Raw genomic sequence first — 12,070 nt, forward strand, 5'->3', positions numbered from 1 at the left:
AGACACACTAGTGTCACACCGAATTTCAGAGACTATAATTACTCACCTGCGTACACCTCAGCACGCCCTCACGTTAATGAACGGAGTTTCCCATACAGGAGACCATATGACACAGCTCCACAGCTGCTAGTTGTAAATAAACCACACATCAGGGCGCTTGCGCTCTAGGCTGTCAGGAGGAGATGGGTCTGTTGTGTTGTTCATCAATATGATACTTGCTGCTATCCTTAATGTTGCAACCAGTTTAAAAAAGCAAAATTACATTCACATGTGTGATCTCAAATCGGGAAGATTGACAGATTCCCAAAGTTTCATATAACGTTACATCTTTACGCTTGTGTTACAGACTGTAGTAAACAAATTCAGCTTTGTTTGCAGAGGCTGTGGATTAAAGGTAATGAGGTATAAATATGAGGTTTAGTTTCTTGCATAGACCTATCATTTCATAAAATTTCCTTCCACATAACTATTCATTAATTAATAAAATCTCTGTAAATGTGTCGCAGGCGGGAAAAGGTCTGCGGTTTTTAGTAAACATACCGGCCAAAGAAATTCTTGTAACGATTAACGTTAGGCATAAGTCAGTATTCAAGCGGCAGCACAATTTTACACCAAATAAAAGAAACGTCCTTTCACAAATTACACAAAGAGTCTGGAAATAGATTTATCTCGAAGCTCGAGCCGCAATATCACACATAATTAAAACGTTTTAACTTAAATGCATTTATACCTAAAGTCCATTCGTATATTAAAAAAAAAAAACATTTAACAGACAATAAATCAAAATTTACCAGCGTAACGTTACTCCTGTGGCCTCGACTCTTCCCCCTCCTCGTCTGCTTCATAACCACCTGCCTGCTAATGTTACTGTCCCTGCAGGAGGAAAACGGGAAATTCAGATGTTCTTACAGAAAGTTGGTAACACGAACGTGTTTATAACTCGAAAATACTCAAAGGCAACTAAGCAAAATTTAAATATATATTTTTCCATTATTCTACCTACCAGCATACTCTGGGTCTTTCACGACGACTCTCTTCCCGCCTGCTTTAACGCCTGTCTGGCTGCTTGTGCAGCTGGCCCGCTGCCAGAGTAAAACGGAAAGTATTTTCAACATGCAAATAACATGGCAATAAAACGTATAAGGAAATAAAAAAAACAGCGTGTGTATATCTATGCGTTGCGTTTAAACCTTTACTTACCTATTTAACTTTAAACTTTATTATTTATTTGTTCTTTCAGGTGTTCCTGCAAATGACTGTGTTCTGCAGTCAGTGCTGCGTCTTCAGCAAATTCGACAAAAAAATCCCGCCTTGTGTTATATTGGCCAATCGGCGCTGTTGTCAAGGCAGAATTTCAAGCGTGACCAATCATTTTTAAACAGAGACGTACCGAATAATTTAAATAATTGGAAATTCTGAGTTAATAACACTTAAAATCTTAATTCAAAAGATTTTTCCTGCCAATGAGTAATTTAAACACACCTGTTTAAGTTTTGATGGCAAAACTGGGTGTTATAAGTAATGTGAAGTTATGTTAACTTGATTTCTTTACATTAGGGTTTACAGTGTACATATACATTAAAAGAATGAGCTAACCTATAAAGCAACCCTTTTTATGAATGTTGGAAAATGGGAAAAAGTGCAAGTGCAACAATGGAGTTCGATGTTTTGGGTGAATTTGCTTTTAGTTTTCTCCAAAACTATACAGTAAAATGCCTTGAATATTAATACAGTGGTAGTCAGGGTCACTCTGAATACATAATGATTTGAAAGAATGAGCTAACCTATAAAGCAACCTTTTTTATGAATGTTGGAAAATGGGATAAAGTGCATGTGCAACAATGGAGTTCGATGTTTTGGGTGAATTTGCTTTTAGTTTTCTCAAAAACTATACAGTAAAATTCCTTGAATGAATACAGTGATAGTAGGGGTCACTCTGAATACATATGCATTCAAATAATGAGCTAACCTCTAAAGGAACACTTTATAGGTTAGGGTTCCTTTATAGGTTAGCTCATTTTTTCAAGGCATATGTATTCAGAGTGACCCAATCTATCACTGTTTTCATTTTCAAGGCGATTTACTGTATAGTTTTTGAGAAAACTAAAAAAGCAAATTTACCCAAAACAACAAAATGCATCCTAGCAATTGCACTTTTTCCCATTTACCAACATTCATAAAAAGGGTTGCTTTTATAGGTAAGTTCATTCTTTCAAGTCATATGTATTCAGAGTGAACCCGACTATCACTGTATTAATTTTCAAGGCATTTTACTGTATCGTTTTTGAGAAAACGAAAAGCAAATTTATGCAAAACATCAAACTCCATTGTTGCACTTGCATTTTTTCCCATTTTTCAACATTCATAAAAAAAGTTGCTTTATAGGTTAGCTTATTCTTTCAAATCATATGTATTCAGAGTGACCCTGACTACCACTGTATTAATATTCAAGGCATTTTACTGTATAGTGTTGGAGAAAACTAAAAGCAAATTCACCCAAAACATCGAACTCCATTGTTGCACTTGCACTTTTTCCCATTTTCCAACATTCATAAAAAGGGTTGCTTTATAGGTTAGCTCATTCTTTTAATGAATGGGCTCATTCAGCTAAGTTGAACAGTACTGTTGAAAGAATTCATGAATTCATGCCAAACATTAAACAATTAACTGTTATAACATTTTAAATCTCATTGAGTCAATGTTTTTCATTTTAGTTCATGCAGATATGTCAGATATGACCCCAGGAGTGAAGGGTCAACAGAAAATCTCCAAATTACACCGATCGAGCAGATTGGCCTCGGGCCTTCGAGGTGGCCTCTTCCTGGGCAGAGAAAAATTATGGGGGCAAAGTGAACGCAGACACTGTAGAACAAGCAGAAGCTCTTATCACAGCTGAATTGTTTGAGGAGGAAACAGTGCCACATCCACAAAGCCCAGGAAATCAGGGACCAGCGGGCCCTCGCACGCAAGTGGCAGCCTCCAGACCCCCAACTGCTACAGTAGCTCCCCCTACTCGGTTCCAGGGCCCTCCCTCTCTAATACCTCCACAAGTCTCTGTGCGCCCCAAAAAGGGTATACAACACATAGAGGTCCAAACATCCCCCACATTGCTGACAAGGGGACACACTGAGGGTTGTGGAAGATTTTTATTAGTAAGATTTTAATCAATCAAGAATAATCAATGTGAATCTAGCCATTTTTGTTGCTAGTTGTTTTTCCATTATAATCCTATAGGTAATGGATAGAAAGGAATATGCTTACGTGCTGGAATGTTCAGAACTGATGAGAAACATATGGCCAGACATACAGAAAGGGCCTTTCTTCATACTAAATCAAGCAGAGGGCCTCTCCTCTCTAGGGATGCATCAAAAGTGAGCATAAGGAAAAGTTTGACTATTTGGAAACGCCCTGTATAGGGTATATAACGAGATGCTACACCGATCGAGCAGAAAATATTTATTTTACACAAGTCATGCCTGAAGAAGACACAGAAAGCTGTTGAAACGTCGCAATAAAAGGCTTGTGTACTTGTATATAGTTTAAAATCTCCTCCCAAAAACCAACTCTGACCTTAACCACTTAGGCCCTGGGTAATAGAGCCCGGGACATTAGAGCCCTGATTGTTAGAGCCCTATACTGGGTGATGGGACACTCTGGTGTGGCCAGTATGAAAGTGGAGCCTGCTTGGTGACCATGGGTGGGATGGACAATGCACAACCCAGTCCGATGCCTTTGGGCGTTGGTTCTGGGATCTCTACTTACCTAACTCAGCCCGTGCCTCTCTCTCTGGGCCTCGCTGGTCTCCCTTTACGGAAAACCATACTGGATGTCTCTATCTGAAAAAAATCAAAAAAGATACATATGGGTTAAGAGTCATGTAAATAGAATTTGTATATAGTTGGTTTAAATGTGATACACAAAAATGTACAGTAGTGAGCTAGAAAGAGGGATGTATCATAGCACAAAAAGGTGGGTAATAGAGCCCGGGACATTAGAGCCCTGATTGTTAGAGCCCTATACTGGGTGATGGGACACTCTGGTGTGGCCAGTATGAAAGTGGAGCCTGCTTGGTGACCATGGGTGGGATGGACAGTGCACAACCCAGTCCGATGCCTTTGGGCGTTGGTTCTCGGATCTCTACTTACCTAACTCAGCCCGTGCCTCTCTCTCTGGGCCTCGCTGGTCTCCCTTTACGGAAAACCATACTGGATGTCTCCATCTGAAAAAAATCAAAAAAGATACATATGGGTTAAGAGTCATGTAAATAGAATTTGTATATAGTTGGTTTAAATGTGATACACAAAAATGTACAGTAGTGAGCAAGAAAGAGGGATGTATCATAGCACAAAGAGGTGTATTTTTTTGAATGAAAGCACAGTTAAGGTTGAAAAGACAATGGGGGTGCCGTGAGTGATAGATTAACACAAAAATATGTGTTGTAAAATAAAACAAAGGGGTGCTAAAAACACAAATAAGTGTGTGAAAGTGAAAAAGAAATAAATGGGTCTGTGAAGATAGTAACACAAAAAAGACGTTTCATTCCCCTAACCAGCCAGTGCCTCCGTCTCTGAGCTTTGGGCTGGTCCTTGTCAGGCCTTGTTTCAGTGAGTTGATGTGAAATATCAGTACAACAGAATGGTAAATCAGACCAAAATGGATCATGACGCACCAAAAAGTGCCGATATTTAGTGTTAGAACGTGTTTGTGTGCAGACACGCCCCCTCAGAAACAGTATAAATAAGACTGAGTGACTGGAACCTTTCATTTTGTGTTTGAGCTAGCCTGAAGAAGGAAAATAAATTCCGAAACGTCGCGATAAGGCTTGAACAGTCCACTTTAAGGCCTCCATCCGTGTGGTGTATGATGTAGAGAGCCACAGAAATTTTCTAGAAGGTTCCAAAAATAGTTTTCTCCATCCAGACGATGTTGAGATCTCTTGAAGTCACAGAAACGTATTCCTCCATCCAAAACGATGTTGAGTTGTGTATAGTTAAATTACCGATTACTCTCTTGGGGGTTTAGAACCATTTCCTCCATCCATACAGATGTCGAGTTTTTTCAAAGATGTACTGCACCACACAACACCTAACCTTAACACCCATTTTGCTGTGCAAACCTAGTGGAAATAACCACAAATATTTTAGCCCCATTTTGGATTTTTTTGCATTGACTCATGGACTCGGTTTGGCTTGGGTCGGTCTTTAGTGGTCAGTGGACAGATGGACCGTGCACAACCAGGTTCAGACCTCAGGTCTGGACCTTGGACGTTTCATTCCCCTAACCAGCCAGTGCCTCCGTCTCTGAGCTTTGGGCTGGTCCTTGTCGGGCCTTGTTTCAGTGAGTTGAAGTGAAATATCAGTACAACAGAATGGTAAATCACACCAAAATGGATCATGACGCACCAAAAAGTGCCGATATTTAGTGTTAGAACGTGTTTGTGTGCAGACACGCCCCCTCAGAAACAGTATAAATAAGACTGAGTGACTGGAACCTTTCATTTTGTGTTTGAGCTAGCCTGAAGAAGGAAAATAAATTCCGAAACGTCGCTATAAGGCTTGAACAGTCCACTTTAAGGCCTCCATCCGTGTGGTGTATGATGTAGAGAGCCACAGAAATTTTCTAGAAGGTTCCAAAAATTGTTTTCTCCATCCAGACGATGTTGAGATCTCTTGAAGTCACAGAAACGTATTCCTCCATCCAAAACGATGTTGAGTTGTGTATAGTTAAATTACAGATTACTCTCTTGGGGGTTTAGAACCATTTCCTCCATCCATACAGATGTCGAGTTTTTTCAAAGATGTACTGCACCACACAACACCTAACCTTAACACCCATTTTGCTGTGCAAACCTAGTGGAAATAACCACAAATATTTTAGCCCCATTTTGGATTTTTTTGCATTGACTCATGGACTCGGTCTGGCTTGGGTCGGTCTTTAGTGGTCAGTGGACGGATGGACCGTGCGCAACCAGGTTCAGACCTCAGGTCTGGACCTTGGACGTTTCATTCCCCTAACCAGCCAGTGCCTCCGTCTCTGAGCTTTGGGCTGGTCCTTGTCGGGCCTTGTTTCAGTGAGTTGATGTGAAATATCAGGAAAATCCTAGGACTAGTTCGCAAAAGTAGGTTTCGGATATAGCTCGATTTTGCAAGAAAACGGTGCGTCGTAGACCCCAAAAAGGCGCCGTACACTTTTGTTCGGGCTAACCCAAGGATTGCAACAATGCCATGTTTTTGAGTGTATGGCTAACGGTTTACACTTTACGGCCAAAAATGTCCAAAATTTTTGTTTTTTGCGCTGTAGCGCCCCCGTTAGGCCGATTGGGCCGGTTCTTTGTATCTGAGTAGCGAGCAAGACTACTACGATCTGACCAAGTTTCAGCTCTCTAGGCCTTACGGTTTGGGCTGCACGTTCAGTTTTAAGGCGGAAGAATAATAATAATAATAATAATAAAAATCCTAACAATTACAATAGGGTTTCAGCACTGCGTGCTTGAACCCCTAATAATAATAATAATTAAAGCTGCAAGCAGCATTTATCGGGGTTCAAGCATTTTAGGTCTCTGGGGTGGTCTCGGCCAACCTGGATGTACGGATGACAGTTAAACACATCCAAAATGGAGATTAGGCTCACAGACAGACACACGCACTGAAATTAAATGATTGAACTAGTTTTTAATAGTTTAGATGTCATTTTCAGCTTTCACTGTAATCATAAAGTGGCAGAAGTGTAAAAACTGACGTTTACATTTATCTGACGCTTTTATCCAAAGCGACTTACACTTGCTATATATGTCAGAGGTCACATGCTTCTGGACCAACTTGGGGTTAAGTGTCTTGCTAAGCGACACATCGGTGTCTCACAGTGGATTCGAACCCGGGTCGCTCGCACCAATGGCATGTGTCTTATCCACTGCGCCAACAACACCACTACGTCTGTTGGATATGTATGTTTGAACAAAATGGAAAACTGTGACTCAATGAGATTTAAAATGTAACTGTGTTTTATATTTTTTAGGCATGAATTCACTTAAATTGCGCATGCTTGTTTAGAATGAGATTATGCATTATTTTACACAGTTTTGATAATTTGTGGGCTTTCTGTTTGTATTAACAGGTCTTTGGGTACACTATGTAAATAACTTATTTTAAAATAACTGGTTTATAGTTGTCCAAATACAATTGTTCAACATTTTTTTGATAATTATTGACCTTCAGAGTCTAGAGAATTGTACTTTAGTGGTTTTATTGATTTTCAGCTTAAACCCTTGGACTAGTTTGCCAAAGTAACTTTTTAAAATAATCTTGAATATTTAATTAGGAGTTTTATCGACAACATTGATCCAAGAGGCAAAGTTGTTCAGAATGAGGAGATCTTTTGTTTGTATGTGGCCACGCCCCTTTTATTAATGACCTGGCTACAGCTAACCAAAGGACAAAATTCAACATTTTTTTGATAACTATTGATCTAGAGAGTCCAGAGAATATTACTGCAGTCGTTTGGTTCTGATTGGGTGAAAAACCTAGGACTAGTTCGCAAAAGTAGGTTTTTAACATATTTGTGAATAATTAATGAACAATTTGATTGACAGCCATGGTTCTTGAGGCAAAGTTGTGCATCATGAGGAGATCTATCAAATGATATGCATATTGTGTGAATCTATGTCACGCCACGTGATTACTGAGCCAAAAAATCTCATTAGCGCCAACTAGTGGCCGATTTTCCAGATTTGACTCACCTAGGTGGTCTCTTCCTGGGCAGAGAAAAATTATGGGGGCAAAGTGAAAGCAGACACTGTAGAACAAGCAGAAGCTCTTATCACAGCTGAATTGTTTGAGGAGGAAACAGTGCCACATCCACAAAGCCCAGGAAATCAGGGACCAGCGGGTGTCTGCGTTCACTTTGCCCCCATAATTTTTCTCTGCCCAGGAAGAGACCACCTCGAAGGCCCGAGGCCAATTTGTTTATTTTTGAATATATCAAGCACTTAAAAGTGCATTTTTTGAATTTAAGCACTCTTTCATCTTCCCTTACACTCTTATAAGTTTATTTTTTTTGTTTTAGTGCACACTTTTTTGTGTTACTATCTTAACAGACCCATTTATTTCTTTTTCACTTACATACATGGTGTTTAGAAAGAAAATTAAAAAATTAAATTGAGCTCAGAGAAGAAAACATTTATTTTACACAAGTCATGCCTGAAGAAGACACAGAAAGTTGTAGAGTTTTTAAACTAAATAGAAGTACACAAGCCTTTTATCGCGACGTTTCGACAACCTTCTGTGTCTTCTTCAGGCATGACTTGTGTAAAATACATATTTTCTACACTGAACTCAATTTAATTTTTTAATTTTAGTGTTTTAGTGTACACTTTTTTGTGTTACTATCTTCACAGACCCATTTATTTCTTTTTCACTTTCACACACTTATTTGTGTTTTTAGCACCCCTTTGTTTTATTTTACAACACATATTAATCCACATGACCATCACAATAATCCACAAGTAATCCACATGACTCCAGTTCATCAATTAACGTCATGTGAAGCAAAAAGCTGTGTGTTTGTAATAAAAGAATCCATCATTAACTTTAAACTATTTGTTTTTGCAAGTACACAAGCCTTTTATCGCGATGTTTCGACAGCTTTCTGTGTCTTCTTCAGGCATGACTTGTGTAAAATAAATGTTTTCTTCTCTGAGCTCAATTTAATTTTTTAGAATTAAAAGCTCATCCCCTCTGTTTATTTTGTAATTTTTAAAATTTTCAGAGCCTTTTCTTTGAATATATCAAGCATCTTTAAAGTGCATTTTTTGAATTTTAGCACTCTTTCATCTTCCCTTACACTCTTATAAGTTTACTTTTTTTGTTTTAGTGTACACTTTTTTTGTGTTACTATCTTGCCCTCAGTGTGTCCCCTTGTCAGCAATGTGGGGGATGTTTGGACCTCTATGTATGTGTCTAATATAGAGAACATTTAAACACAAATAATAATTCTTAATAAATATGAGTGAAAGTCAGCTGATGGTTTGTTGACCTCTTTTCGCCAGCCTGGAGTTTCTGAGCCTCTGTTTGCAGAAGTGTTATAACATTTTACATCTCATTGAATCAATGTTTTCCATTTTGTTCATACATACACATCATTTTTTACAATTTTGCCACATTGTGATTACAGTGAAACCTGAATGACATCTAAACTCTTAAAAACTAAAAATTTAAAATTCATCCATACATCCTGGTTGGCCGAGACCACCCCAGAGGCACAAAGGCCTATTAATACAAATAGAAATCCCACAAATTATCAAAACTGTGTAAAGTAATGCATAATTTCATTCTAAACAAGCATGCAAAATTTAAGAGAGATAGGGCAAAAAAAAATAACAACAACACTTTAACAGTTATGTTTAAAAACACAGTGTTGTTTGAGTAAATGCAATTTATAACCACTAGATGGCAGCGGAAGACCACTAATGGGCTCATTCATCTAGTACATTTTTTATGAATTCATGGCAAAACATTAATAAATTAACTGTTATAACATTTTAAATCTCATTGATTTGATGTTTTCCATTTTGATCATACAGATGTATCAGTTTTTACAATTTTGCCACATTATGATTACAGTTTAACCTGAAAATGACATCTAAACTCTGAAAAAGAGAAGACTTGCAATAAGTTTATTGTCACCTATCACTTATTTCAAATACCTATATCTGCAACAAAATGTTTGTGCATATATATGTGTGTCTTTGTGTGTGTGTGTGTGTGTCTGAGTTGTATCTTTTTTTATTTTTTTCAGATGGAGATGTTTTCTTCCCTGAGCTCAATTTAATTTTTTTTAATTTTTGGGTCTGTGAAGATTTTAAACTATATACAAGTACACAAGCCTTTTATCGCGACGTTTCGACAACCTTCTGTGTCTTCTTCAGGCATGACTTGTGTAAAATACATATTTTCTTCACTGAGCTCAATTTAATTTGTAAATTTTATTTCTAAACACCATTTAGTCTCCTAGGCATTTAGGGCCTAGGCTCCTCCCCTCTGTTTATTTATGCTGCCATGCCCGGGGAGGGTTCACTGCGTTCACTTTGCCCCCATAATTTTTCTCTGCCCAGGAAGAGGCCACCTCGAAGGCCGAGGCCAATTTGTTTATTTTTGAATTTTTAAATTTTTCAGAGCCTTTTCTTTGAATAAAAGCTGTGTGTTTGTAATAAAAGAATCCATCATTAACTTTAAACTATTTGTTTTTGCCTAAAATATGAGATTTTAAACTATATACAAGTACACAAGCCTTTTATCGCGACGTTTCGACAGCTTTCTGTGTCTTCTTCAGGCATGACTTGTGTAAAATAAATGTTTTCTTCTCTGAGCTCAATTTAATTTTTTAGAATTAAAAGCTCCTCCCCTCTGTTTATTTTGTAATTTTTTTAATTTTCAGAGCCTTTTCTTTGAATATATCAAGCATCTTTAAAGTGCATTTTTTGAATTTAAGCACTCTTTCATCTTCCCTTACACTCTTATAAGTTTACTCTTTTTGTTTTAGTGTACACTTTTTTTGTGATACTATCTTCACAGACCCAAAAATTTTATTTCTAAACACCATTTAGGCTCCTATATACAAGCAGGGCCTAGGCTCCTCCCCTCTGTTTATTTTTGAATTTTTAAATTTTTCAGAGCCTTTTCTTTGAATATATCAAGCACTTAAAAGTGCATTTTTTGAATTTAAGCACTCTTTCATCTTTTCTTACACTCTTAGAAGTTTAATTTTTTTTGTTTTAGTGTACACTTTTTTGTGTTACTATCTTCACAGACCCATTTATTTCTTTTTCACTTACATACATGGTGTTTAGAAAGAAAATTAAAAAAATTAAATTGAGCTCAGTGAAGAAAATATGTATTTTACACAAGTCATGCCTGAAGAAGACACAGAAGGTTGTCGAAACGTCACGATAAAAGGCTTGGGTACTTGTATATAGTTTAAAATCTCGACAGCTTTCTGTGTCTTCTTCAAGCACTTAAAAGTGCATTTTTTGAATTTAAGCACTCTTTTATCTTCCCTTACACTCTTATAAGTTTAAGAGTCTATTTACATGACTCTTAACCCATATGTATCTTTTTTTATTTATTTCAGATGGAGACATCCAGTATGGTTTTCCGGAAAGGGAGACCAGCGAGGCCCAGAGAGAGAGGCACGGGCTGAGTTAGGTAAGTAGAAATCTCTAATTTTATTTCTAAACACCATTTAGGCTCCTAGGCATTTAGGGCCTAGGCTCCTCCCCTCTGTTTATTTATGCTGCGGTGCCCGGGGAGGGTTCGGTGCGGGATTTCCACGATGAATCGAACCGACAACCTTACGGTTAGGAGTCAAACTCTCTAACCACTAGGGCGCGACATCGAACAAGTCAATACAGTAAAAAAATGAAAGAGAACACATTGTTTAGGTCTTAAATCTCTTAAAGCCATCAGAAAAAAATTCAAAAATTCAAAAATAAACAGAGGGGAGGAGCCTAGGCTCTAAGTTTAATTTTTTTGTTTTAGTGTACACAAATTGGACGATAAAGAAATTGCTAACAATAGTAGGACTATAATAGAGCATGTTTTAGGTTGTTAGGCGTTTAGATGCAGAAATGGACAAAAAAGTGTACACTAAAACAAAAAAATTAAACTTATAAGAGTGTAAGGGAAGATGAAAGAGTGCTTAAATTAAAAAAAATGCACTTTTAAGTGCTTGATATATTCAAAGAAAAGGCTCTGAAAAATTTACAAATTGTCAATTTAATTTTTAAATTTTATTTCTAAACACCATTTAGGCTCCTAGGCATTTAGGGCCTAGGCTCCTCCCCTCTGTTTATTTATGCTGCCATGCCCGGGGAGGGTTCACTGCGTTCACTTTGCCCCCATAATTTTTCTCTGCCCAGGAAGAGGCCACCTCGAAGTCCGAGGCCAATTTGTTTATTTTTGAATTTTTAAATTTTTCAGAGCCTTTTCTTTGAATATATCAAGCACTTAAAAGTGCATTTTTTTAATTTAAGCACTCTTTCATCTTCCCTTACACTCTTATAAGTTAAATTTTTTTG

General features: G+C 37.6%; 1 protein-coding gene and 2 long non-coding RNA genes across 11 annotated transcripts in view; 1 reads left to right on the plus strand and 2 right to left on the minus strand.

Annotated features, from left to right (window-relative positions):
• Positions 1 to 6: 6 nt before the first annotated feature.
• On the minus strand, positions 7 to 4,893 carry LOC128022748 (uncharacterized). 4 transcript variants are annotated; one of them, XR_008185997.1, is made up of 7 exons: positions 4,146 to 4,893; positions 3,763 to 3,836; positions 3,262 to 3,354; positions 1,201 to 1,335; positions 1,004 to 1,082; positions 792 to 873; positions 7 to 226 (listed from the first exon to the last, which is right to left on the minus strand). It is a non-coding gene; the product is annotated as an uncharacterized LOC128022748 (long non-coding RNA). The 4 variants fall into 4 exon arrangements; XR_008185996.1 differs by lacking the exon at positions 3,262 to 3,354; XR_008185994.1 differs by lacking the exons at positions 1,201 to 1,335; positions 3,262 to 3,354.
• A 4,874-nt stretch (positions 4,894 to 9,767) lies between these two features.
• Positions 9,768 to 12,070, minus strand: part of LOC128022747 (uncharacterized) — a 56,252-nt gene continuing 53,949 nt past the window's right edge. For all 6 annotated transcript variants that reach the window (XR_008185988.1, XR_008185990.1, XR_008185992.1 and 3 more), the window contains one exon: positions 9,768 to 11,922. This is a non-coding gene — a long non-coding RNA (uncharacterized LOC128022747). The remainder of the gene's footprint in view (positions 11,923 to 12,070) is intronic.
• LOC128022746 (uncharacterized) overlaps positions 11,057 to 12,070 on the plus strand; it is a 53,956-nt gene continuing 52,942 nt past the window's right edge. Inside the window, exon 1 of the mRNA XM_052610547.1 lies at positions 11,057 to 11,198. Within this exon, the coding sequence (XP_052466507.1) occupies positions 11,084 to 11,198 (115 nt within the window). The 5' untranslated portion in view covers positions 11,057 to 11,083. The remainder of the gene's footprint in view (positions 11,199 to 12,070) is intronic.

Source organism: Carassius gibelio, chromosome A11 (assembly GCF_023724105.1).
Source record: "Carassius gibelio isolate Cgi1373 ecotype wild population from Czech Republic chromosome A11, carGib1.2-hapl.c, whole genome shotgun sequence".
Classification (NCBI taxonomy): domain Eukaryota; kingdom Metazoa; phylum Chordata; class Actinopteri; order Cypriniformes; family Cyprinidae; genus Carassius; species Carassius gibelio.